This window comes from Amblyraja radiata, chromosome 3, assembly GCF_010909765.2.
Source record: "Amblyraja radiata isolate CabotCenter1 chromosome 3, sAmbRad1.1.pri, whole genome shotgun sequence".
Classification (NCBI taxonomy): Eukaryota; Metazoa; Chordata; class Chondrichthyes; order Rajiformes; family Rajidae; genus Amblyraja; species Amblyraja radiata.
The window spans coordinates 100,628,881-100,656,716 of NC_045958.1; the positions used below are offsets into that span (position 1 = coordinate 100,628,881).

At 44.4% G+C, this 27,836-nt stretch overlaps 1 protein-coding gene across 5 annotated transcripts in view; it reads left to right on the forward strand.

The window, feature by feature from the left end:
* The window catches only part of epha5 (EPH receptor A5), a 313,137-nt gene extending 285,730 nt beyond the window's left edge, over positions 1-27,407 (forward strand). For 3 of the 5 annotated variants that reach the window (XM_033018418.1, XM_033018421.1, XM_033018417.1), the window contains 4 exons: positions 4,052-4,201; positions 6,763-6,956; positions 9,240-9,395; positions 14,557-14,753. In XM_033018418.1, the coding sequence (XP_032874309.1) occupies positions 4,052-4,201; positions 6,763-6,956; positions 9,240-9,395; positions 14,557-14,662 (606 nt within the window). In that variant the 3' untranslated portion in view covers positions 14,663-14,753. Of the gene's footprint in view, positions 1-4,051; positions 4,202-6,762; positions 6,957-9,239; positions 10,045-14,218; positions 14,226-14,556; positions 14,754-20,252; positions 20,537-27,394 lie in introns of those variants that run through there. The other 2 variants (XR_004411473.1, XM_033018420.1) reach the window with 2 other exon arrangements.
* The last annotated feature ends 429 nt before the right edge of the window (positions 27,408-27,836 follow it).

The window sequence follows — 27,836 nt, forward strand, 5'->3', positions numbered from 1 at the left end:
CTACCTGAAGGTAGCAGGGAGATGAGTGTGTGGCCAGGATGGTGTGGGTCTTTGATGATACTGCCAGCCTTTTTGAGGCAGTGACTGCGATAAATCCCCTCGATGGAAGGAGCCGATGATGGACTGGGCAGTGTTTACTACCTTTTGTAGTCTTTTCCTCTCCAGGGCACTCAAGTTGCCGAACCAAGCCACGATGCAACCGGTCAGCATGCTCTCTACTGTGCACCTGTAGACGTTAGAGAGAGTCCTCCTTGACAAACCGACTCCGTAATCTTCTCAGGAAGTAGAGGCGCTGATGAGCTTTCTTGATAATTGCATTTGTGTTCTCGGACCAGGAAAGATCTTCAGAGATGTGCACGCCCAGGAATTTGAAGCTCTTTATACTTTCAACCATATAAACGATATAAATATGTCGATGTACATAATCCACATCCCTCTATTCCCTGCACTTTCATGCACCTATCTTAAAGCCTCAAATGCCACGATCGTATCTTCCTCCACCACCAATAAGGTCCAGATCCCTCCACTCTCTGTGTAAAAAGACTTGCCCTGCACATCGCGCCCTCTCACCTTATAGCTATGCAGTCCAGTGTTGGGCATTTCCACCCTGGGAAAAAGGTTCAGACTGTCTACCCTATCTATGCCTCATAATTTTATGTACTCAAGTCTCTTTTATGTAAACAAGTCTCCCCTCAACCTCTGACTTCCCAGACCCTCACTGTAGCTGATACCCTCCAATCCAGACAGCATTCTCGTAAACCTCCTCTGCACCCTCTCCAAAGCCTCCACATCTTTCCTGCAATGGGGCACCCGGAACTGCACGCAATTGCAGCCTAACCAAAGTCCTATAGAGCTGCATCATGATTCCTCACTCTTATAGTCACTGTCCATAGCAATGAAGGCAAGCATACCATATGCCTATTTTACCTATCATTGTTTCAGATATTTTACTCTTAATTTGAAGGATGCTTTCTGCAATCTTGCCTGTACACTTTCCTCTCCATGGTCTTAATCCATTGCAAGTACTTAGCATTAGTTCATAAGTTCAGAAATTTTAGGAGCAGAATTAGGCCATTCGGCCCATCAAGTCTACTCCACCATTCAATCATGGCTGATTGATCTCTCCCTCTCAACCCCATTCTCCTGCCTTTTCCCCATAACCCTTGACACCCGTACCAATCAAGAATCTATCAACTTCCACCTTAAAAATATCCATTGACTTTGCCTCCACAGCCTTCTGTGGCGATGAATTCCACAGATTCACCACCATCTAACTAAATAAATTCCATATCATCTCCTTTCTAAAGGTACGCCCTTTTTTTCTGAGGCAGCGCCCTCGGGTCCTAGACTCTCCCGCCAGTGGAAACATTCTCTCCACATCCACTCTATCCAGGCCTTTCACTGTTTGGTAAGTTTTGATGAGAACCACCCTCATCCTTCTAAACTCCAGTGAGTACAGGCCCAGTGCTATCAAATGCTCATCCTATGTTAACCCAATCATTCCTGGGACCAACATTCTCTTTAACCTCCTCTGGACCCTCTCCAATGCCAGCATTATACTAATTTAAATAGACATTTGTTTGGCTTTTATCCTGATGAGTCTGAATCCCAACCTGTTGTCAGGGAAGAAGTCAAGCAATATAGTTATAGCAGTAAACCGTTCCGAACCGCAAGGCTTCGCAAGTAAATATAACAAATTTCATTTTCATTCTTTGAAAACTTGCATGGTTTTAATGGTAAACATAAATAATATATAAGCTTTATGAATTAATTACTTTTTAAAAACAAGTTTTGTCTATAATATTCTTCAAAGAACTGTAATATAGCACAATTTGAAATATATTATTGATTTGGACACTTCGTTCAGTCTTTGACTTTCTGATGATAGATTACAACAATGGCAATGGAAAATGGAAATCAAAACAGCATTGGTGCTGGAAATCTGAAAAAAATGGTATTGGTGGAAACACACGGCAGGTCAGGCAGTATCTGTGGAGAGGAAGACAAAATTAACATTTCAGACTTTAACATCAACATTCAAAGTTTAGGTTTAGGGTAAGGTTTAGGTCATAAGGAATAGGAGCAGAACTAGGCTATTCGGCCCATCAAGGCTACTCCGCCATTCAATCATGGCTGATCTATCTCTCCCACCTAACCCCATTCTCTGCCTTCTCCCCATTACCCCTGACGTCCGCACTAATCAAGAATCTATCTATCTCTGCCTTAAAAATATCCATTAACTTGGCCTCTGCAGCCTTCTGTAGCAAAGAATTCCACAGATTCCCCACCCTCTGACTAAAGAGGGTTTAGGTTTGTTATTATCATGTCAACCAAGGTACAGTGAAAAGTTTTGTTCTGAAATCTATCCAAACAGATCAGGTCACACTATGAATAAATACAATAAACTCAAACTCAAGTACGATAGGTAGAGCAAAGGGGAAGATACAGGGTGGATAACATGTAGGACGACAGATGGCACAATGGGCTAAGTGTTCGTCTGGCAACCGGAAGGTAGCTGGTTCGAATCCCGCTTGGAGTGCATACTGTCGGTGTGTCCTTGGGCAAGACACTTCACCCACCTTTGCCTGTGTGTGTCCTTGGGCAAGACACTTCACCCACCTTTGCCTGTGTGTGTGAATGTAATTATGTGAAGCACTTTGGGGTCAATGCAAGTTGACTAAAAATGTGCTATATAAATAAAGAAATTTAATTTAATTTAATTTAGTTCTCAGGATTGTCGTGCAGCAGGTCTATAGACAAAGTTCAATGTCCGTGATCAACATAATAGAGCATCATGTGTAAAAAAGAACTGCAGATGCTGGTATAAAACGAAGGTAGACACAAATGCTGGAATAACTCAGCGGGCGACCCGAAACGTCGCCCATTCCTTCTCTCCAGAGATGCTGCCTCACCTGCTGAGTTACTCCAGCATTATAGAGCATCAGTTCCATAAGCAATGTCCAGTGCCTGCTTTAGGACAGGGTAAATAATGTCTGACTTTGCATTCCTCTTTCCGTAATTATAATAGAATGGCCGTCCAATATAGCCGGGGCCTGACGTCAGAAGAAAAGGATTACTCAGCTTGTTTTTCTCTGGCAGGGGATTTGGATTTGTAAGGAAGTGGTGCAAGGGATTGGACAGGCTAGATGCAGGAAAAATGTGTGTCTTGGTTTAAAAACTATTTTTTTTGCTATTGAGTTTTCTCCACTTGATCTTTCTCCAAAAATACTATAATGTTTCTGAAAAGGCAGAATTTACGTATGCAATTGCCACAGGCAGAGAATTCTAGCCGTGGCCAAGGGGCAGCACAGTGGTGCAGCAGCAGAGTTGCTGCCGTACCGCAATGCCACTTTGCCACCTCTTCCCGTTTTATTGCACATAGAAAGGAATATTGTAGGTTACAATTGCATAGTTCCCTTTTCTTACATATCCTTCCCTGCCTTGCTGTTGTTATAACATTTTGGACATGGCTTTTGACCGTGTGAGGTATATTTCGTTGTCTTGTTGCAGACTGTTCTTCAGCCAGCTTCATCATTGAGTCAGATCCCCTTAGTTTAGCTTAGCTTAGCTTAGCGATGCAGCGCGGAAACAGGCCCTTGGGCCCACCGAGTCCGCGCCGACCAGCGATCCCCGGTCACCAGCACTATCCCACACACTGGGGACCATTTCCAATCTTTTACCAAAGACAATTAACCTGCAAGCCTGTACGTCCTTGGAGTGTGGGAGGAAAGGGAGCTCCTGGAGAAAATGTTCAAATCTGTGCAGACAGCACCTGTAGTCAGGTTCCAACCTGAGTCTCTGGCGCTGTAAGGCAGCAACTCTACCACTGCACCACCGTGCCACCCTGAGCTTGGGGATATCTGCACAGAATCAGGCAACCAATTAGCAGTCAGTCAGCCATTGCATGTGGGATTTGCTTTGACGAGTTCAGCCGCTTCATGTCAGTTCGATTTAGTTGCAACTCCTGCATCTTATTTCTGTGCCACTCATGAACAGGCAGGGCGTCTCAGACGCCGACAGTAAATGTCTGCTGTTTTTTCTTTCGGAACAGGGAGGGAAGATCCCGATCAGGTGGACAGCTCCTGAGGCAATCGCTTACCGCAAGTTCACCTCTGCCAGTGACGTGTGGGGCTATGGAATTGTCATGTGGGAGGTGATGTCCTACGGAGAGAGACCCTACTGGGAAATGACTAATCAGGACGTAAGTACACATGGATGAACTGGGAAAGGAGCAATATGGACTATGTGCAAGGAGACAAGAGTTTGTCTTGATATCATGTGTAGGAAGGGTCTGCAGATGCTGGTTTAAACCAAAGATAGACCCAAAAAGCTGGAGTAGCACAGCGGGACAGGCAGCATCTCTGGTGAGAAGGAATGGGTGACGTTTCGGGTCGATAAGTCTGACGAAGGGTCTTGACCCGTAACGTCACCCATTCCTTCATTCCAGAGATGCTGCCTGTCCCGCTGAGTTACTTCAGCTTTTTTTGTCTATCTTTTGTCTTGATATCAAGTTCGCCACAGGCATTGTGGGACACAGAGCTTGTACCTGTGTTTAGTTTAGTTCGAAGATAGACGCACAAAGCTGGAGTAACTCAGCGGGTCAGGCAGCATCTCTGGAGAGAAGGAATGGGCGAGATTTTGGATCGAGACCGTTCTTCAGACTGAGAGTCAGGGGAAAGGGAACCGAGAGATATGAAAAGGTACGTAGAACAAAATAATGAAAAATATACAAAAAGACAGATCAAAGCCTCACAACTGAATCATTCTATCCCAGGTAACATTCTGGTGAATCTCCTCTGTACCGTCTCCAATGCAATTATAGCCTTTCAAGACTGCAGTGACCAAAACGGCACATTATATTCTAGCTATGGCCTCACCAATCATTTATTAAGTTGTACCATAATCCCCCTACTCTTATATTCCATGCCCTGACTAATAGAGGCAAGTACTGCATATCTCTTCAAGATGTATCCAAGAGCGAGTTAGATATTGTTCTTAGGGCTAATGGGATCAAGGGATATGGGGAGAAAGCAGGAATGTGGTACTGATTTTGAATGATCAGCCATGGCCATATTGAATGGCGCTGCTGGCTCGAAGGGCCAAATGGCCTACTGCTGCACCTATTTTCTATGTTTCTATGTCTTTTTCACCACCCTATATACGTGCTGTCACCTTCATTTCACAATCACAATCACAATAATACTTTATTAGCCAAAGATGTTTTGCAACATATGAGGAATTTCATTTGCCAAGTCAGTCATACAAATAAAAAGCAACAGAACACACAAAATACATTTTAACATAAACATCCACCACAGTGATTCCTCCACATTCCTCACTGTGATGGAAGGCGAAAAAAAGATCAGATCTCTTCCGCACTATGCTCTCGCACGGTCGAGGGCCTCGAGCCCTCCGTTGACGGGACGATCTTGACTCCCGTAGCCGGCGGCGTTTGGCCCCTCCGCATCAGGCGATCAGCTCCCACATCGGGGGGGTGTCAGCTCCCCTGCACCGGCGATCGAACCCCGGGTCGGGGCTGGTCGAGCCTCTGCATCGTTGGAGCTTCCCGACTTGGCCTCTCCCTCGACTGCGAGCTCTCGATGGCAAAGTCCACAGGCTGCAGTTGGAGCGATCCCATGCAAGGGATCGGCTCCGCTGTCAAGTTCACGCCCCACGTGCAAATAAATCCACCAGTGAGAATTAAATGTTAGCCGGTATAAGGCAAGATAAATGGAAAATCCTCAACACACTTAATTCAACCCTCAACTGTGGATAGAGAAGCAAAGTTTAGTTCAATTCAGTTCAGTTTAGTTTAGTTTAGTGCCACGTGTACCGAGGTATTGTGAAAAACTTTATGTTGCATGCCTGCCAGTCAGCGGAAAGACAATACATGATTACAATCCAGTCATCCACAGTGTACAGATACATGATAAAGGGAATAATGTTTAGTGCAAGGTAAAGTTCAATAAAGTCTGATTAAAGATCGTCGCGGAGTCTCCAATGAGGTGGATGATAGCTCAGGACCACTCTTGACAGATCTGAACATATCTTAACATAGTTAACATAGCAGGTCAATGACCTACGCTTCTGTTGATGTTAGACCATCTGCATGTGATCTCCTTTTATTTTGCTTAGTGTAGAAATAGTGCGGAAACAGGCTCTTTGGCCCACCGAGTCCTCACTGACGAGTGATCACCCCGTACACTAGCTCTAGCCTACACACCAGGGACAAATTTGCATTATTTTTTATCAAAGCCCAATTAACCTACAAACCCGTACGTCTTTTAGAGTGTGGGAGGAAACCGGAGCAGCTGGGGAAAACCCACGTGGTCACGGGAGAATGTACAAACTCTGTGCAGACAGCATCCGTAGTCAGAATTGAGACTGGGTCTCTGACGTTGCGAAGTTGCAACTCTATCGTTGCGCCACTGTGTTGCCCATCTAAGCTCCTTTTCTAAGTGACCTGGCAAAGTTCCAACTGGAGCTGAACCGAATGATAACGGAATGAGAGGATGTCTGTGATCTGGGGCTCATGTTGCTATTTGATAAGTAAAACACAAAGCGCTGGAGCAACTAAGCGGGTCAGGCAGCATCACTGGAGAACATGGATAGGTGACCTTTCGGGTCGAGATCCCTCTTCAGACTCCATAGATGCTACCTGACCCGCTGAGTTACTCCAGCACTTTGTGTCAGTCTTTGCAAAACAGCGTCTGCGGTTCCTTGTGTCGCAGTTTGATGAATGTCCGTTTTGTTTTGGAACAGGTGATTAAGGCTGTGGATGAAGGCTACCGCTTGCCCACTCCCATGGACTGTCCTGCCACCCTCTACCAGTTAATGCTTGACTGTTGGCAGAAGGAGCGCAACAGCAGGCCCAGATTTGAAGAGATAGTTAGCATCTTAGATAAGATGATTCGCAATCCATGCAGCCTGAAGATGCTGGTCAATGCTTCCACAAGGTGTGTATATCACGTCTCATTTATAACTTGTTTCAGGTGTGATTGGGACAAGAGCGGATAGGTGGGTGGGTAAGGAGAACAGGTATTTATTAATGACCTTCAGGGGCTGTCCCAATGCGGCGACCCAATCCGCGAGTTCGTACTCGCAGCATGGTCGACACGAGGTCCTAGGAGGTCTTTGTAACTCTCCTTCATGCTCGAGAGTATTCGAGGCCTCAGCTAGGTCGCGGCGTTTTTTTCAACATGTTGAAAAATGCCTGCGAGTAAAAAAGGTCTCCATGGAAAAAAAATCCTACTCGCAGGTTTAGTCGAAGTAGTTCGTAGTAGGTAGGCATGTTATTCGTAGGTAATCGAGGGTAGTCAAAGGTAATCAAAGGTAATCGAAGGTAGTCGTCTCCACTATTTGGTGCCCAATTTTCACAAAGCTAGTCGAAGCTGGTCTTCAACACAGTCAAAGGAGGTCTTCTACATGACATGTTTTCAAACTCTCCTAAACTCTTCTAAACTCGCCAATAGTTCGCCACAGTGGGACAGCCCCTTTATGATTAACCATTCTGCACACCTGGAGGGTTTGATGGGTATTGTACACGTGACCATAAACTAAACTAAACTCAATCTTTCAGCCTGAAGAAGGGTCTTGACCCAAAACGTCACCCATTCATTCTCTACAGAGATGCTGCCTGTCCCACTGAGTTCTTCCAGCATTTTGTGTCTATCTACGGGTTTGATGAGGAGTTGGCTGTGATACCTGTAAATCTATGGAGAAAAGAACATTTATGGAGAGAGGACTGCCTCCTTTCAAGAGCTATTATAGAAACTTACAAAATTCTTAAGGGGTTGGACAGGCTAGATGCAGGAAGATTTCTCCCGATGTTGGGGAAGTCCAGGACAAGGGGTCACAGCTTAAGGATAAGGGGGAAATCCTTTAAAACCGAGATGAGAAGAACTTTTTTCACACAGAGAGTGGTGAATCTCTGGAACTCCCTGCCACAGAGGGTAGTCGAGGCCAGTTCATTGGCTATATTTAAGAGGGAGTTAGATGTGGCCCTTGTGGCTAAGGGGATCAGAGGGTATGGAGAGAAGGCAGGTACGGGGTACTGAGTTGGATGATCAGCCATGATCATATTGAATGGCGGTGCAGGCTCGAAGGGCCAACTGGCCTACTCCTGCACCTAATTTCTATGTTTCTATGTTTCTATGTTTCTATTTCAAGGAAACAATTGAATTGTCCCCTTTGGTGCTTAATTATTAGGGTCATCAGAGATTATTCTGGATATCAAACAGCTTAAAGTATCACCACTAAAGAGCCTGTCCCACTTACGCGACCTTTACAGGCACACGTCATAGGTCGCCGAAATTTTCAACATGTTGAAAATTCAGCGGCGACCAGAAAGACGCTACGACTCTTTGGAGACCTCTCACAACCATAGGCTGTATGGTTGTGAGAGGACTAATATGGTCGTGAAAGGTCACCCGCAACATGTTGCTAGGGGTCGCCTGTATGGTCGTGAGAGGTCTCCTATGGTCTTGGGAGCTCTCCAAAGAGTTGTTGACCAGGCTACGACTCAATTCCTTGGAGTACAAATGGATGAGGGTTGAACGAATAGAGGTATATAAAATCATGAGAGGACTAGATCGGGCACTCGTGCCCAGAGTTGGGGAATCAAGAATCAGAGGGCATAGGTTTAAGGTGAAGGGGGAAAGATTTTATAGGAATCTGAGGGGTAACGTTTTCATGCAAAGTGTGGTGGGTGTATGGAACGAGCTACCAGAGGAAGTAGTTGAGGCTGGGACTTTCACTACATTTAAAAATCAATTAGACAGGTACATGGATAGGACAGGTTTAGAGTGATATGGGCCAAACGCAGGCAAGTGGGACTAGTGTGGATGGGACATGTTGGTCAGTGTGGACAGGTTGGGCCGAAGGGCCTGTTTCCACACTGTATCATTATGAGTCCTTCTCAATAGTGTGCATGTGTATTGAAAACAATTGAATTAAAAGATACAAAGTGCTGAAGTACAGTACGTAACTCTGCAGGTCAGGCAGTATCTCTCGAGAAAACGGGTAGGTGATGTTTAGGTTCGAGGGGAAGAAGGGTGTCGACCCGAAACGTCACCCATTCCTTCTCTCCAGAGATGCTGCCCGCTGAGTTACTCCAGCATTTTGTGTATTTTTTCGGTTTAAACCAGCATCTGCAGTTCCTTCCTACACACCCACTTGATTAAGTGCCTAGATGAGTTATCAAAGACTTCAGCTTGACATTGTTTCTTTCTTTGTTCCAGAGGGTCTAACTTGCTACTGGACCACAATACGATGGGTTTCAATGCATACCGGTCCGTGGGGGAGTGGCTGGAGTCACTTAAGATGGGTCAGTATGCGGACAATTTCAATGAGAATGGATACACGTCGTTGGATGTGGTTACCAAAATAACTTTGGAGTGAGTAATTTCCTATTCAGTGTTGCTGCTTAATGCCTAATGAATGGGAGTGGTGGAATCTATTGTCACCTCGAGGTATTCACAAATTATTTCCTGACTACTAGCGAGTAAGGTGCAACGCACTTCAGGAAAGGAAGATCCATTGAACGAGGAGACAAGTCCCGCATTCGTCTCCGATCCACATACTTATTAGTAAACGGAATCTGCGCCACCACTCTAATACCGTAGGGTCAATAGCCAAGCGTCTCCAAATGGGCTACTATTTTAACAACAACAATTGCTGTCAGAGGATTTAAAAACAGAAAATACTCCAGGTGAGGCAACATCTACGGGGGAGGGAGATATGGAGATGATGTGTCTGATCTGTGACTTTTCATTAGAATTCAAGGAGTAGTCGAAGGGACATCCGTTTTCCCATTTCATGCGCTTTGTCCATTCGAGTTTATTTGATCATCAACATTATAAAGGGGGCAAGAGGCACTCATTCTAACATCCACATGACCATCCTCAAACATGTGTGTCCATCAGGCAAATCAACAGTGTGATGTTTGGGATATATGCACTTGTGTTTTAGCACTTTAGTACCTCACTGTACAGACGTTCACAGAGATCCTTGGCAAGATTGTTCAAACTACAGTGCTGTGGCCCAGTATTGTCAGTAGAAACAAGGAACTGCAGATGCTGGTTTACACAAAAAAAAACCCAAAGTGCTGGAGTAAACCCAGCAGGACCATCTGAAGAAAGTGCCCTGATGCAAAACGTCGCCTATCCATGTTCTCCAGTGATGCTTCCTGACCCGCTGAGTTACTCCAGCACTTTGGATTCTGAAGAAGGATCCCAACCCGAAATGCAACCTGTCCATATTCTCCAGGGAGCCACCTGACCCACTGTGTTACTCCAGCATTTGTTGTCTGCAGAATGTACCGATATACCCGCAGATTTGGGAATGCCTCCTACTGGGTTATACTTTGTGGCCAAGGTAGAGCTCAAGTCGTTTAATACCCCAGTCACAAACTCTTTCACGTTCAGTGGCAAGATCAGACAGTTTCACAGGGGCTGGGTAAAAAATCAGTGAGTATTTCAGGGCTGCAGAATCCCACAAAGTACTTTGCAAATGCCGTAAGGCATTTATCCAGGTGTACAGCAGCAGGTACTGGAGCAGTAGTTTAGTTTAGTTTAGAGATATAGCATGAAATCACGCCCTTCGGCCCATTGAGACAGCTTCCACCAGCGATTGCCCGCACACTAGTTCTATCCTACACGCTAGAGACAATTTACAGAAGCCAATTAACCTACCAACCCGCATGCCTTGGGAATGTGGGAGGAAACCTCACGCGGTCACAGGGAGAACATGCAACACCCAACACCCAAACAGTAGCCGAGGTCAGGATTGGACCTGGGTCTCTGGTGCTGTAAGGCAGCACCTCCGCTCCTGCACCACTGTGCCACCCCAGTAGTTCACGGGCTCAGGCCAGTAAAGACATCTGAGCTGTGCACTGAGTGTCCACATTGTTATCTGGCCCTGCTGGCATTTCTCCACTTTGCCCGCAGGGTACCAGTTAGTTTATAGAATTCTCGGCATGGATGTTGGGAATATGTCACCGTGTCCTGAGAACTATGTAAAAAAAAGTGTGATGTTTGTCCACGTCTCTTTGAGATGCACTACCTAGAGATATATGGGAACTGGTATATATTGGTGTACATTGGACACATTTGCCCACACATTGGTTTTTTGACTGGTGTGTCCTTGGACCAGAATTTGTGATGTGGGTATGAATGCGTCTATGGGTGCTCACCATTAATAATCCAGGAAATATTGCAGCAGCTTCTGGAGTAGAAAAGCAGAAATGCAGCAGTATGGACCATAACCCACTTGATTCCACGTGGTACGCTTTCATCAGTGTAATGTAAGGAATTAATGAAATTAGATAATGTAACAGGTAGAAATGCACCTTGGATTGTATGCACTATATACCCTTAGCAACAACCTATGTGCACAATAATCTGCTTCTGAAATTCAGCTCGACTGAAATGTAAAATGTGGGACTTTGAGTTGCACTTTTTCACAAGGAGGGTGCTTGGTGTATGGAACAAGCTGCCAGAGGAGGTAGCTGAGGCAGGGACTATCCCAACGTTTAAGAAACAGTTAGATATGTACATGGATAGAACAGGTTTGGAAGGATATGGGCTAAATGCGGGCAGGTGGGACTAGTGTAGCTGGGATGTGTTCTCCGGTGTGGGCAAGTTGGGCCAAAGGTCCTGTTTCCACACAGTATTATTCTATGACTCTATGATTTTCAGGAGCAGAATATATTGCCCAAATCTTACTGTATGGATTGTATAGAGTATGCGTACAAATGTCTATCCTATTTCTAATTATTCTCACTGTAAAGTAACCATGGAGATATTAAGCATAGATACAAAATGTAATTGGGTTTTCAAAACCATAATAAGCCACTGTCATTTAATAACCTCATTGATCCTAGAGTTAACGTGTAAATTGCCATTGCACCACTTAACTGTTTTAAAGTTCTATGCCTTTTCAAAAATGGTGATTTAAAAAAAATGTTTATGTTTCAACTTCTAAATGCTGTATATGTCTTAATATTACGTTCTGTAAAATGTTTTTCAAAAAATAGTTATAAATTGTGCTTTTTACCTCCTGGTTTGTTGTCTTGAGAATTCTTCAGTGCAATTGTTATCTGGCCATCAGAATAATACCACTGCTGTTGGGTGCCAGTGATGCCTAGGAGTTGATGACTGACAGATACTGATGGCAGGAAGGGTGGAATCCTTGACTATATTAGGTGACCAACATTGCTCCACAGCTGCCTTTAAATTCCATGCATTATATTGATGGCATTTGCACTACTTTAGCTGGTCTCCAAGAGGGAGACATATTAAACTTTAAAACGCCTATGAAGACACAACATAACCATATAACCATATAACAATTACAGCACGGAAACAGGCCATCTCGACCCCTCTAGTCCGTGCCGAACACATATTCTCCCCTAGTCCCATATACCTGCGCTCAGACCATAACCCTCCATTCCTTTCCCATCCATATAACTATCCAATTTATTTTTAAATGATAAAAACGAACCTGCCTCCACCACCTTCACTGGAAGCTCATTCCACACAGCTACCACTCTCTGAGTAAAGAAGTTCCCCCTCATGTTACCCCTAAACTTCAGTCCCTTAATTCTCAAGTCATGTCCCCTTGTTTGAATCTTCCCTACTCTCAGTGGGAAAAGCTTTTCCACGTCAACTCTGTCTATCCCTCTCATCATTTTATAAACCTCTATCAAGTCCCCCCTTAACCTTCTGCGCTCCAAAGAATAAAGCCCTAACTTGTTCAACCTTTCTCTGTAACTTAGTTGCTGAAACCCAGGCAACATTCTAGTAAATCTCCTCTGTACTCTCTCTATTTTGTTGACATCCTTCCTATAATTAGGCGACCAAAATTGTACACCATACTCCAGAATTGGCCTCACCAATGCCTTGTACAATTTTAACATTACATCCCAACTTACATCCCAACATCCTAACATGGCTTCACTTTCACTCTCATTGGTTTCACTGAAGAACGGTCCCGACCTGAAACATCACCCTTCCTTTTTTTCCTCCAGAGATGGATAGGAAGAGGTTTGGAGGGATATGGACCAAACACGGGCAAATGGGACTAGTGCAGCCCGGACAAGGTGGCTGGCGTGGGAAAGTTGGGCCGAAGGGCCTGTTTCCACGCTGTATCACTCAATTACTCTATGAGATGTGACCTGACCCGCTGAGTTACTCCAGCACTTTGTGTCTATCTTTGGTATAAACCCGCATTTGCAGTTATTTTCTGCACATCACTTTCCTCTACTTCCCAATTGAGAGTAGCAATAAAAGTGAGATCTGAGTCAGGGAGGCAGGCTCGTGTATACCCACTCTGAGCTGGATCTCCTTCCAACCCTATTGTGGACTGACACCACTTGACCCCCCTGGTCTCATGCAAACTCTAACAGAAGTTGGGTTGTTGGGTGGGAGTGGTGCTAAGCACAATCATAAACCCCGCCTCATTGACTACTACCCACAATTGCCACCATCACATCTCCTTGTTGAAGTTATAAAAGTCCTTTTAGTAGTGTTGACCATCAGCATGGTTGTATATGTCTTAATAGAGAACAGTCCTGCACAGGAATGGGCCCTTTGTGCCGGACTTGATGCCAAGTTAAACTGATCTCACCTGCCTGTACACAATCCATATATATCCCTCTAATCCCTGCGCATCCATGTGCCTATCTAAAAGCCTCTTAAACGCCACTCTCCGATCTGCCTCCACCACAAGCCCTTGGCAATGCATTCCAGGCCTCCGGCACTCTCTGTGTAACAAAACATGCCCCAAATATCTCCCTCTCACCCGTATAGCCATGCCCTATAGTGATGGACATTTCTACCCCGGAAATTGTTCCGCCCGTGCGGTTACACATTTGGGAAATGTTCCGATAAATCTTGACAATAAGTGTTGCAATTGATGAAATGCAAGCTGGCTGGCTGTTATCAACTGCAGGAGGATTTGTTTACCAAAGATTGTCAGCTGGTTATTCCACAGGCAGAGCGGCATTTCAGGGATGAATCCTTCTGATGATAATTGCTCAATGCTTTTAGATACCAGTGGATATTTTTAAGGCAGAGATAGATAGATTCTTGATTAGTACGGGTGTCAGGGGTTATGGGGAGTAGGCTGGAAAATTGAGTTAAGGCCCACTTTCACGACCTAATTCACCACCCCTGCCGAGGTTGCCCTTGACTCATACTCGCAGCATGGTCGTCACGAGGTCATAGGTAGGTCGTAGGTAGGTCGTAATGCTAGTCGTAGATACTCGTGGCATCAAGTAGGTCGGGGCGTTTTTCTAGCCTGATGAAAATTGTCCACGAGTAAAAAAGGTCGTGAATTAGGTCGTGAAAGTGGGACAGGCCCTTTACGAGGGAGAGATAGATCAGCCATGATTGAATGGCAGAGTACACTTGATGGGCTGAATGGCCTGATTCTGCTCCTATGACATGCCCTTATGCCTCCATCCTTTCCTTTGGTGTCTATTCTTAGGCGGTGACAGTAGAAAGTTTGAACTCTTTTGCATTTCACTTGAAACATTGGTGCGTTCTGTTCCTGCAGAGATTTGAAGAGAATCGGTGTGAGTCTTGCTGGCCACCAAAAGAAGATAATGAACAGCATTCAGGAGCTGCGAGTTCAGTTCATGAACGGCATGGTGCCTGTGTGACCCTCTCTAACTGCCTGAGCTGCCGTGGGTCACTCTGCACTTTTATTTTCCCTGTGTTTTTTCCTGCGTGCAAATGGGGTCTTCCGGGGGTGGGAGGTTATGGGAGGGAGGGAGAGAGGGAGGGAGGGAGGGGTGGGGTGGAGTGGGGGTGTGAATTCCCTCGAACTAGAGAATGCAATTAATGCTCACCTTACTGTTTCTGTGTTCGAATTCACCAATTTGCTAAACCTTGAAATTATCGTCACTGGAAAATGACGTATTTAATACTAATCCCGTGAGGGTCACAGTTCATCCACATACTTCCACATCAAGCATCACTGAACACCTTGGCACAGTTGCACCGCTTTTAGGTGGCGACGGGATTTTTAACAGGTTTTTCTGCAGTTCAAGACTTTACTAATAATTCTTTACGGAGAGCATCTGACTCCCTGGTCAATTTCAATCGATTGAAAAATAACAGCATTTCCACATTAGTTTCCTGTCTTAATGACCAACAGTCGTGTATTGAAGAGCAATATCATTAAGTTTACTACTTTGTAGTAATTTGTTTTTGTAAATTATAAATGCAGTTATAAAATGCTATATTTAATAACTTATAGAACGTAGTATATAAGCTCTTTGCTTGACAGTCTTGTATTTATTGATTAAAAATGTTAGCGCATAATGAAATGTTATTTGAAAGTATATTTACTTTGCTCTTGCTACATCTGAATTTTCATCTGTATATACTGTTCAGTTTGCTACAGCACGGTACAGACTTTTCTCTGTGTAACAAAATTAACTGTATAATTTTCTTAAGATAGGTGACACTTTCTTAAAATTTCGACCTGCTTCAGTTCCGCTCGGCGTGAAGCTGAGAGATGCAATGCTAGAGTGCTGTTTCCTTTGGACTGACAACAGACTGCACTGTTCAGAGATAGCGAGCCCTCACTATCTGTAGCACGAAAGCAACTGTGCCTCGCATCAAGATAGACACAACATGCTGGAATAACTCTGCGGGACAGGTTGCATTTCTGGAGAGAAGGAATGGGTGACGCTCCGGGTCGAGACCCTTCTTCAGACTGAATGTCACGGGAAGGGGAAACGAGAGATATGATGGAGAGAGTGATATACTGTAGAACAAATGAATGAAAGCTATCCAAAAGAATAATGAGAAAGGGAACAGGTCCATTGTTAGCTGTTTGCTAGGTGAGAACGAGAAGCTGATGTGACTTGGGTGGGGGAGGGATGGAGATAGAGGGGATGCTGGGGTTACTTGAAGTTAACTAAATCAATATTCATACCACTGGGGTGTAAGCTGCCCAAGCAAAATATGAGGTGCTGTTCCTCCAATCTGTATTGGGCCTCACTCTGACAATGGAGGAGGCCCAGGACAGAAAGGTCAGTGTGGGAATGGGAGGGGGAGTTAAAGTGTTTGACAACCGGGAGATCAGGTAGGTTCAGGCGGACTGAGCGAAGGTGTTCAGTGAAACAATCGCCCAGTCTCCATTTCTCAGTGCCTCATGAGTCGGATTTGCTCTTGGACGTTAACTTTTAATGTTCCCGGCTGCAGATTGGCACAGTGTTATTGGTGTTAGTCTATTATCATCACATGAATGAAACGCATGGCATCTGAATGAAACGGGATAAGCATCTCCAATCCAATCAGACTGAAATATTAACAATCAATGACTAGAAAGGAAATTTACATTACGAGTGATTTCAAAGTCAATTCAAGTACAGAATGAGAAATAAAGAGGAATAGAGATCTCGGTTCATAAAGAGAAAATATGTAATGACAATTTCGGTTTTTTAATTTTAAAAATCTACATAGAAGTAAATAAGCAATTGTCAGTTTTCAGTCCCAGTGTGTTGCTTTGGGAGTAAATGCTCGTGTCCTAAATCCTACTGAACCTGTCACCCACACTGAAATAGACAAGTTTTGTTATGGGAAAGATGTTGTCAAACTAGGAAAAGTACAGAGAAGATTTTACAAGGATTTTGCCAGGACTAGTGGTTCTGAGCTATAACCAGAGGTTGAGTAGGCTGGGACTCTACTCCTTGGAGAGCAGAAGGAAAAGGGGTGATCTTATATAGATGAATAAAATCATGAGAGGAATAGATCAGGTAGATTCACAGAGGCTCTTGCTCAGAGTAGGTGAATTGAAGACCAGAGGACATAGGTTCAAGATGAAGGGGAAAAGTTTTAATAGGAATCTGAGGGGTAACTTTTTCACACAGAGGGTGGTCGGTGTATGGAACAAGCCGCTAGAGGAGGTGGTTGAGGCTGGTACTATCCCAACGTTTAAGAGACAGTTAGACAGGTACATGGATAGGGCAGATTTGGAGGGATATGGACTAGGCAAGTGGGACTAGTGTAGATGGGACATGTTGGCCGGTGTGGGCAAGATGGGCTGAAGGACCTGTTTCCACACTGCATCACTCTATGACTATGACAAGTTGTAATATTCTGCAGCATTCATTTTGTTTGCAGCATAAAAGTGCAACGGCCTCATGTTATGCAATGCATTCAGTGGTGATCTACCCTTGACCTGCGTGGGTTTCCTCCGAGATCTTCGGTTTCCTCCCACACTCCAAAGACGTACAGGTTTGTAGGTTAATTGGCTTGGGCTTGTATACTTGGTATAAGTATAAATTGTCCCTAGTGTGTGCAGGCTTGTGTTAATGGTCAGTCACTTGTCAGTGCGGACTCGGTGAGCCAAATGGCTTGTTTTCGCGCTGCATCTCAAAGCTAAACTATACTTGGGACAAAGAGGCATACCTTGACATCAGAGCGCTCAGGAGAGAGGTTAGGAGGCAACTCTTGACTTGCAAAGCAGGTCGGTCATGTGGGCTTTCTCCTATAAAATGAAGCTAATGATATCTTAATTAATCGTTTCAAATCCAAGATCAACATCTTTTGTTGGTCAAGGTTGTTCAATGCTGTAGAATGAAAGGCAGCTGGATGAAGTTAGGGTTCCAGATCAGCCATTATCTCACTGGTTGGAGGGACTGACTAATATGCAGATCTTGACCCTTTGTTTATACATCAGTGTTAAAGATGAGACTCAGTCTTCTTGTAACAACTGGATAAATCATTGTCTCGAAATCTGAAACTACAAAACAGGTGACCTCATTCAATTCATCTCCACTGAAGCGAACAGCTACCTAGGGCCTCATGAACAATGGCAGCTGAGCTATTAGTTAACTCTAGACTTAGTCTTTAAAAAAAAAAGGTAAATCATCTAATTAAGGATAGCAAATAAATGTTATTGATATTAATTTTCAACTTCAAAGAACTTAAAGAAGAATTCCAGCACTAGAAACGTTGTCTGTTTCTCACCTCTATTTGCAATGCAAAGATTTATTGCGGTTATTTTTAAGCATGCTTTTAAAAGTTCTCTTCTCCTGCCAAGCCCACACAAACCTGCCGATGACACTTACGGTGAAAAATGCGTCAAGATTGGTTCGAAGAACATTTTAACACTTCCGACTGTCTGTATTTGTCCACGAAATACATCTTTGAGATTTGTCAAAGAAACACAAATCGTTCACGTTTCCAATCACTAGAGTTCAGATTGCTTTCATCTTTTCAACAGCCAACTGCTGGTGTGTGCCCGTACTGCAACCTTTCCACCAGTGATGGCATTTGGAGCTATTTGGTCCCATTTAATATAGCCACGAAGCTGTGGGTACAGATGCATCTAGGTTGGCACTTTGTTCAATGCCTGAAGGTGATGCAACTCTCAAGAAGGCTTGATGGTGGGTGGGAGTTCTGCCTGTCACACAAGGTATTGTTATGCACCTCCATGTTCTACAATTTTGGGCAGATACTTGGATATGAACAGATGGAAAAAGCTGTAGTAACTCAGCGGGACAGGCAGCATCTCTTGAGAGAAGGAATGGGTGACGTTTCGGGTTGAGACCCTTCTTCAGACTGAAAGATTGAGTTTAGGTTAATTTATTGTCACGTGTAACGAGGTACAGTGAAAAGCTTTAGTTGCTTGCTGACCAGTCAGCGGAAAGACAACACAAGTTTCCAATCACAGTCTACAGATTTAGAGGGATATGGGCCAAATGCGGGCAAGTGGCACCAGCGTAGATCGGACGTCTTGGTCAGCATGGTCAAGTTAGACCAAATAGTCAGTTTCCAAACTATGTCTAACACAGAGTCTTATGACTCTTAACAAAAAACTAAAAGCTTGTCATTGCACAGCCTCTGAGAGATTTAGTGCCACTGAAGTTTGTCAGAATGATTATGGCAGATGAATAGCAGTCATGACATTCCCACTTGTGTAGGTTAAAGGCCTTGAAGTGTTAGTTTAAATGGGGCCTTTCATCCAACGCAGACATACATGCTGCTATTTGTAAAACTGGTTGCAGGCCAACACTCACTGTAGTCGCACATTAAGTTGATCCAATTTAAGCCAATTGCCATTCTATTAAAATTTAAATTGTGATTTTAGCAATTGTACTCGGACTTTATTCATTACGAGCAGCACGGTGGCAGAGCGGTAGATTTGCTGCCTCACAGTGCCAGGGAGCCGGGTTCGATCCTGACCACGGGTGCTGTCTGTACGGAATTTGTACGTTCTCCCTGTAGGAAAATCAGAGTTTACGTTCGAGATCTGTAACTTGCCAGGTATACAAACACTTTCAGTCCAGCCGTGTCTTCCATTGGTTTCAGGATTAGAAGCGAAACTCTTGTTGGATCCTTCATGTTGATTTGAAGTCTGCATCAACAGCTAACCTCTTGTATCCCATGGGATCGGAGACTGGCACTCGGGGCACGGGGTTGGAAGGTGGGCACCGCATATGCAAGAGTCAGGCAGACAAAGATGCCTCTTGACAGAGATCCGGAGGACTGCCTGCACCATGCTGGGACAGAAGGGGTCAAAGGAATATATCTTCCAAGGCTCTGATCATATACTGCCAGTGCACTGCAAACGGTTCATCTTTCTGCTGAGCGCTGGCATAACTCATCTTCATTGGCACAATGCCGTTCATTTGAAGATGGTCCAAACTGAATTCCTTGGTGGACCTGTGGCAATTTGGCAGAAACCATGAGACTCAAAGTATATACAAGAGGGCATAGCTTTAAGGTGAGAGGGGCAACGTTTAAAGGACATGTATGGGGCATTTTTTTTTACACAGAGGATGGCGGTTACCTGGAATGCACTGCCAGGGGTGGCAGTGTAGGCAGATGCAATCGTGGCATTTATGAGATATTTGAATAGGCACGTGGACAATTAGGGAATGGAGTGATATAGATTATGCACAGGCAGATAAGAGTTGGCATTGGAATTATGGTTAGCATGGCAAGTGCGGGTCGAAGGGCCTGTTCCTGTGCTGTACTGTGCCATGTTCTAAGAGTAGGGATGGTGTGAAAGTGAGATGTATTCCCAGCGATGTGTATTTTTGGAGGTGAAGGCAGATTGTGGGACAGGCGTGGGAATAACATTCCAATGAAAAGAATCAGCTCGAGAGTGTCAAAGAATTTCCACACTAACATGATCATTTTGAAGCGTGCGTTAAGCTTGGGGCAGAGTTGCGAGGGGTGGTCCGGGCATTTTGTAAGAAAAATGGGTTATTATTTTAAGGTAATTTACAGCTCAGTTGAACATGGAGGGATGCATCTTACAGTGGAGCCAGTTAACAGCATCTGAAGCTTTCAGTTATTGGTTAATAAACAAACACATACAGGTAAATCCTATTAGAGTTGACACATTGCTTTCTGTTGTTTACAACTAAATGAAATTTTAACAACCTTAGCGTGCTTTATTTATTTTAAGAGCTGTATCCTGACACCGTGTGTGTATTTGTGTATATGTTTTTGTAGTGTAAGATATGAAATTTTATATTTTCATAAAAAAATAAATTTTTATATCAGCACTTGTGAATCTCAATTTGTTTATCAATAAAACAAAATAAGCAAGGTAATACTTTCCACCTTGCATTTTGCTTCTCAAACTAACTTATCGAGGAGAAATAATATTATAGCACAATGAAGGGTGATGTTGGGAAAACATTGGAGACAGAGACAAGGAACTGAGGATGCTGGTTTGCATAAAAAGATGCTGGAGTAACTCAATGGGTCAAGCAGCATCTCTGGAGAACATGGACAGGCGATGTTTGGGTCGGGACACTTCATGAGACTAATAGGAGTAGGGTGAGGGCAAAAGCTGAAGAGAGGGCTGCATGGTGGCACAATGGTGGAGTTGCTGCTTTACAGCGCCAGAGACCCAGGTTCGATCCTGACTACGGGTTCTGTCTGTATGGAGTTTGTATGTTCTCCCCGTGACAGCATGGGTTTATCCGGGTGGTACGGTTTCCTCCCACACTCCAAAGACGTGCAGGTTTGTAGGTTAATTGGCTTCTGTAAATTGTGCCTATGTGTCGGATATTACTAGTATACAGGGTGATCGCTGGTCGGTGTGGACTCAGCGGGCTGAAGGGCCTGTCACGGTGGCACAGCGGTAGAGTTGCTGCCTTACAGAGAATGCAGCGCCGGAGACCCGGGTTCGATCCCGACTACGGGTGCCACCTGTATGGAGTTTGTACGTTCTCCCCGTGACCTGCATGGGTTTTCTCCGAGATCTTCGATTTCCTCCCAGGTTAATTGGCTTGGTAAATGTAAAAATTGTCCCTAGTGGGTGTAGGATAGTGTTAATAATTGGGGATCGCTGGTCAGCACGGACCCGGTGGGCCGAAGGGCCTGTTTGCACTAGCATAGATGGGCATCTTGGTTGGCATGGACGAGTTTGGGTGAAGGGCCTGTTTCCATGGTGCACATCTCTGACTGGCTCAATCTATCTTAGACCTGTTCCGTGCCAATTCCCCATAGCCTGGAATTCTCCTCTCATTCAAAACTTATCTATCTACGCTTTATATACCCCAGTTGTCCAGCCTTCAAAAGCCTCTGGGATAAAGTATTCCAGAGATTCAGAGTAAGAGAATTTCAAGCACATCACAATGGAACAGTACCCACATGAGACGCATAAGAGATTTTGTGGTAGACAAAAAATGCTGAAGAAATTCAATGGGCGAGGCAGCATCTATGGAGAAAAGGAATTGCCGATGTTTCGGGTCAAGACCCTTCTTCAGACCCGAAACGTTGCCAATTCCTTCTCTCCATAGATGCTGTCTCACATGCTGAGTTTCTCCAGTATTTTTTGTCTACCTTCGATTTTTCCAGCATCTGCAGTTCTTTCTTAAACAGAGATTTCATAGTGATTGGTGTACTGTTGGTCATGCGTGCAGTGTGCAGACAAATTCACCAATTTCTGTCTGAGTTGATTACATTCCTCTCTTTAGAAAATGTAGAACTGTTGACAAACCCTTCATGGATCTTCTGGGCTACCTCTCCGATGACCGACGTACCATGATGTTCTTAATGATCAAAGGAAGGACGCTTGCATTGCAGCTAATAATTTCACAGCCAACTTTGGGGGGATTATCTATCAGAAGTCTCTAATGGCATGGACCAACAGCTATTAGACCATAAAACATTGGAGCAGATTGGGCCTATCAGCTTTTCAACTCCACTACACCATTCAAACATGGTTGATTTATTTTTCCCTCTCAATGCCATTCTCCTGCCTTCTCCCCGTAACCTTTGATGCACTTACGAATCAAGAAGCTCTCAATCTCCGCTTTAAAAATACCCAAAGACTTGGCCTCCACAACCGTCTGTGGCAATGAATTCCACAGATTCACCACACTCTGGTGAAATAAATTTCTCCTCATCTCCATGTTAAAGGTACGTCCTTTTATTCTGAGGCTGTGCCCTCTGGTCCTAGACTCTCCCACTACTGGAAATATCCGCTCCACAGCCACTCTACGCCTTTTGTTATTCGGTAGGTTTGAATGAGATCCTACCTCATACTTCTAAACTCCAACGAGTGCAGGCTCAGGATTCTCTGGGAAAGTCAGTTTGCGATAGTACCATTTCTTTTCGTTTAGTTTAGATATGCAGAGTGGAAACAGGCCCTTCGGCATACCGAGCCCACTTCGACCAGCGATCCACACACATTAACACTATCCTACACACACTAGGGACAATTTACACTTATACCAAGCCAATTAACTGACAAACCTGTACGTCTTTGGAGTGTGTGAGGAAACTGAAGATCTCGGAGAAAACCCACACGGTCACGGGGAGAATGTACAAACTCCGTACTTACAACACCGTGGCTGGCAGCAACTTTACTGCTGCGACACTGTGCCACCTCAACACGGTGTCCCGTCTACTTCCTCCTGTTCCACTTGCCCCTGTTTTTTAAGGCTCTGCCTTGTGCAACTTGCACTCTGATCTCTGGTGCCAACCACTATCAGAATGGACAGACTGAAGCAGTCAATGGTGATGGCCTTGCCTTGTATGTACTCACCACACTCCTGCACTGATGCAGACAACAAAGGATCAAGAGGTTGTAACGGATTCTCATAATTTTCATCCTACGATTGCTGAATGGATGAATTAGAATTAGAGCTGCTGATTCGACTAATTTGTGCTGTTAATTTTAATCAGCCGAATTACTAAGTAGGTAATTATTCAATTTGACAGATTTCAAATGAACCGTTGCGTTGTTGGAAGAAGGGCATCACTGAATGGCAAAAATAAAAACTAGATGTGTTTTTTTTTACAAATACTTTATTCCAAAAACAAAATCAACATACAAAATAGTATATCGTTCATATCAAAGACTGCCGGTATCACTAGATGTGGTTTGGGAGTCATGATATTTCTTGAGATGTGGCATTACATTCATACCAACGCTGAGACCCTCCTGATTCATGAGACTACTTTGATTTCAACCCCAGGGAATGTTACAGGCGGTCATGGTGGCGCAGCGGTAGAGTTGCTGCCTTACAGCGCTTGCAGCACCGGAGACCCGGGTTCGATCCTGACTACTGGGTGCTGTCTGTACGGAGTTCGTACGTTCTCCCCGTGACCTGCGTGGGTTTTCTCTGAGATCTTTGGTTCCCTCCGACACACCAAAGACGTACAGGTTTGTAGGTTAATTGGCTTGGTGTGAAATGTAAATTGTCCCAAGAGTAGGATAGTGCAAATAGTGTGGGGATCGCTGGTCGGCATTGACTCAGTGGGCTGAAGGGCCTGTTTCTGCACTGTATCTCTAAACTAATCTAAACTAAACTATAGTTAACCTAAATATTGTTGGTGATCTTTATTGACCACATATCATGATAGCAGCTTTCTAAAATCTAACAAATTGAAACTCACACAAAGTGCCGTGGGTGCAAACGTGAGACCACACATCTGAATTATCAATCCTTCAACACCAACATAGTGTAGGAAGGAACTGCAGATATTGGTTTAAACCGAAGATAGACACAAAATGCTGGAGTAACTCAGAGGGTCAGACAGCATCTCTGGAGAAAAGGAATGGGTGATGTTTCGGGTCGAGTGTCTCTGAAGAAGAAGGGTCTCGACCCGAAACGTCACCCATTCCTTTTCTCCAGAGATGCATTCTTACCCTCTGAGTTATTCCAGCTTTTTGTGTCTAGAACAGGACCCACAATGTCCATGCTGAACATGATGCCAAGTTGTACGGATTTCATCTGACTCCATTCCTCTAAATCCCTCCATTCCTTGTATATCCAAGTGCCTACCTAAATACCTCTTCAATGCTGCTATCGTATCTGTTTCCACTACCACCTCTGTCAGTGTGTTCCTGGCACCCATCATTCTCTGTCTAAAAACATTGCCCCTTTTAAACTTTGTCCCTCTCACCTTAAAGGTGTGCCCTCTAGTCTTTGACATTACCACCCTGGGGAAAATGGTTCTGACTGTCCAGAGACATCTGGAGAATTTAAAACAAAAAACACAACATTATAGATTAGGCGCTTAAAACTAAGTAGTTTTTGTCCTTGTCCTGACTGTTTAAAAAGTGCGGGAGAGTTTAGTGTATGAAATCATGAGAGGAACAGATCAGGTAGATGCACAGAGTCGCTTGCCCTGAGTAGACAAATCGAGGACCAGAGGACATAGGTTTAAGGTGAAGGAGAAAAGATTTAATAGGAATCCGATGGGTAACTTTTCCACACAAATGGTGTGGAACAATCTGCCAGAGGAGGTAGTTGAGGCTGGGATTATTCCAATGTTTAAGAAACAGTTGGGCAGGTACATTGATAGGACGGGTTTGGAGGGATATGGACCAAACGTGGGCAGGTGGGACTAGTGTAGCTGGGACATGTTGGCTGGTGTGGGCAAGTTGGGTCGAAGGGCCTGTATCCACACTATATCACTATGACTCTATTATAGATGCTAGAAATATATGAAAGAAAGGAAGCCCTGACAGGCCCGACAGGTCAGGCAGCATCTGTGGAGAAGGAAAAGCAAGGGTTAATATTTACACCCCAGCGACTTGACTGTCATTCTGACAGTGGGTCGTCAACTTGAATCAGTAACTATACCTTCCTGTCTCCATGGTTGCTCTTTGACCCACTAAGTCATTCAGCATTTTCTGTCATTTTAATTTGCCTGTGGTGAGCCAGCACTGCTGGGTTTGATTAATGAAGAATAATTAGACATGCCATGAACCACAATCTTAGGCCATTATTTTAACCTTGACTGCACAATTCTGTGGCACTTTGTGTATTTCCATTTCAAGGCAGATTAACAGCAGGGACCCGTACTCAATCGCTAAGAACAGATGAGAGCAGACTTATTCAATAACAATTTTATATCCATCTGCACGACGTTCCGATTACAAACAAGAATGGACACTTTAAAACAAAAGTCATATTTCAGAGTTGAACACAGGCAGTGTGTATGTGCTGGAAGCTTGAGAGAAAACAGAGACAAATATATCCTACCACTAACAAGTGTGCATGTTGAAGAAGATAGACACAAAAAGCTGGAGAAACCCAGCGGGACAGGCAGCATCCCTGCGGAAACGGGACGGGTGACGTCTCGGGTGGAGACCCTTCTTCAGACTGAGAGTCAGAGGAAAGAGAAACGGGAGGTATAGATGGTGATATAGACAGACATAGAACAAATAAATTAAAGATGTGCAAAAAAGTAACGGTTAAAGGAAATGGGCCATTGGTAGCTGAGGGCGAAGTGAACACGAGTTATACCAACAATGAAACTCAGCAGGATGATGGTGAAACTAGTATGCTGACCAGGGTGGGGAGTGAAAGAGAGAGAGGGGATGCAAGGGTTACTTGAAATTAGAGAAATCAATATTCATACTGCTAATTTGTAAGTTGGGCAGTTGTAAGCTGCCCGAGTGAAACCGTGTATGTTTGTATGTGTGTATATACTATTAATTTAGTTTAGTTTAGCTTAGTTCAGTTCAGTTCAGTTTAGTTCAGTTCAGTTCAGTTTAGTTTAGTTTAATTTAGTTTAGTTTAGTTTAGCTTAGCTTAGTTTAGTTTAGTTTAGTTTGGAGATACAGCATGGAAACAGGCCCTACATGCCACCGAGTCCACCAAAGCAGCTTGCAACCCAGGGGTATGAATATTGATATCTAGTAACTCTTGCATCCCTTTTCTCTCTGTCCATCGATCACCCATACACTAGTTCTATCCTACACGCTAGGGGCAAGTTACAGAGGACAATTAACCTACAAGCTTGCATGCCTTTGGTATGTGGGAGGAGACCAGAGCTACCGGAGAAATCCCATGCGGTCACAGGGAGAACGTGCAAACTCCACACGGAGAGTACCCGAGATGAAGATCAAACCCGGGTCTTTGGCGCTGTAAGGCAGCACCTCTACTGCTGGACCACAGTGTCACCCCCACTAAGCTACAGTGCTGCCCTATAAAAAAGAGCTACGTTTAAATTCTTGCACAGACCCAGTCGATGTACAGAATAGCTCTGGGTAAAATGAAATGCTTATCCCTGGAGCTCTGCTATGAATCAGGCAACAGAAATACTTGATAGGCATGTAAAGCTGGAGTAACTCAGAGAATCAGACAGCATCTCTGGAGAAAAAGAATAGGACGTTTCAGGTCGAGATCCGATATGTCACCTAATCCGTTTCTCCAGAGATGCTGCCTGTCCCGCTGAGTTACTCCAGATTTTTGTGTCTATCTTTGGTTTAAACCAGCATCTGCAGTTCCTTCCTACAGAAACACTTGATTGTTGGTCTCCTGGCCCCATAGCAGAAGCATCCATGTCGCGGGGCTGGAAACTAGAAGTATCCTGAGCTAATTCTGCTACCACCATCATCTATTGCAACAAGTGAAGGCTCCACTGATTGTCACCGGAAACTTGTGTCCTTGTCAGGACGGATGATGACAGCGACGTCAACATTTGAAACATGGAAGATGGACACGAAAGAAGAAGTTGGTCTCCTGTAAAACAAAATGGTGCATTTTCAAAACATACATAAGGGTCATGGATAGGAAACGATGAAAGGGACGTGGGCCAAAAGCAGGCAGGCGGGACTCATGTAGATGGGCATTTTGGTCGGCGTAGGCAGGTTGGTCCAAATGGCTTGTTTCCATGTTGTACAACTCTATGACTCTATAATTCATTATAAAGGAAATTTGTGATGGATTCAGTCTCCTTTGGAAGGAATGTTGTAGAACTGTGGCACGGTGGCGCAGCGGTAGATGTGCTGCCTTACACCACCAGTGACCCGGGTTCGATCCTGACAATGGGTGCTGTCTGTATGGAGTTTGTACGTTCTCCCCATGACCTGCGTGGGTTTCCTCCCACACTCCAAAGACGTACAGGTTTGTAGATTAATTGGCTTTGGTATCATTGTAAATTGTCTAAACAAGCACAAACAATATGAGCTGGAATATTCTTGTCAACGTGAATGGTTCCAACTCTGCCCAACAAGCAGAAAGTCATCTACCTGGACAATAATCGTTGCTTGCCGATGCTTCTTGTACGTGACTGGTCTAATGATCCATCAACGTGAACCATTGATCTGCTCGAGAAATCTGTCTACTATTCCAGGATCATTCTGAACTGCCAAAGATAAAACTCTTGGCTCACTTCTCAACTTTACACAAATTATTCTAGTCGGTTCAAAAGCCCCCTGGAACTGCACCTCCAACAGTACTTGCGAGGAGCTTATGTATCTCTCTCAGTAAGATTAAAGACACTTACTCTCCACTATTCCCTTTGGCTTCCCTGCCATTATTCCCTTTGGCTTCCCCTGCCCCAGCCCTTACACTTTGCACATTATTTTGTCCCTCAATATCCCTGCATACGCCT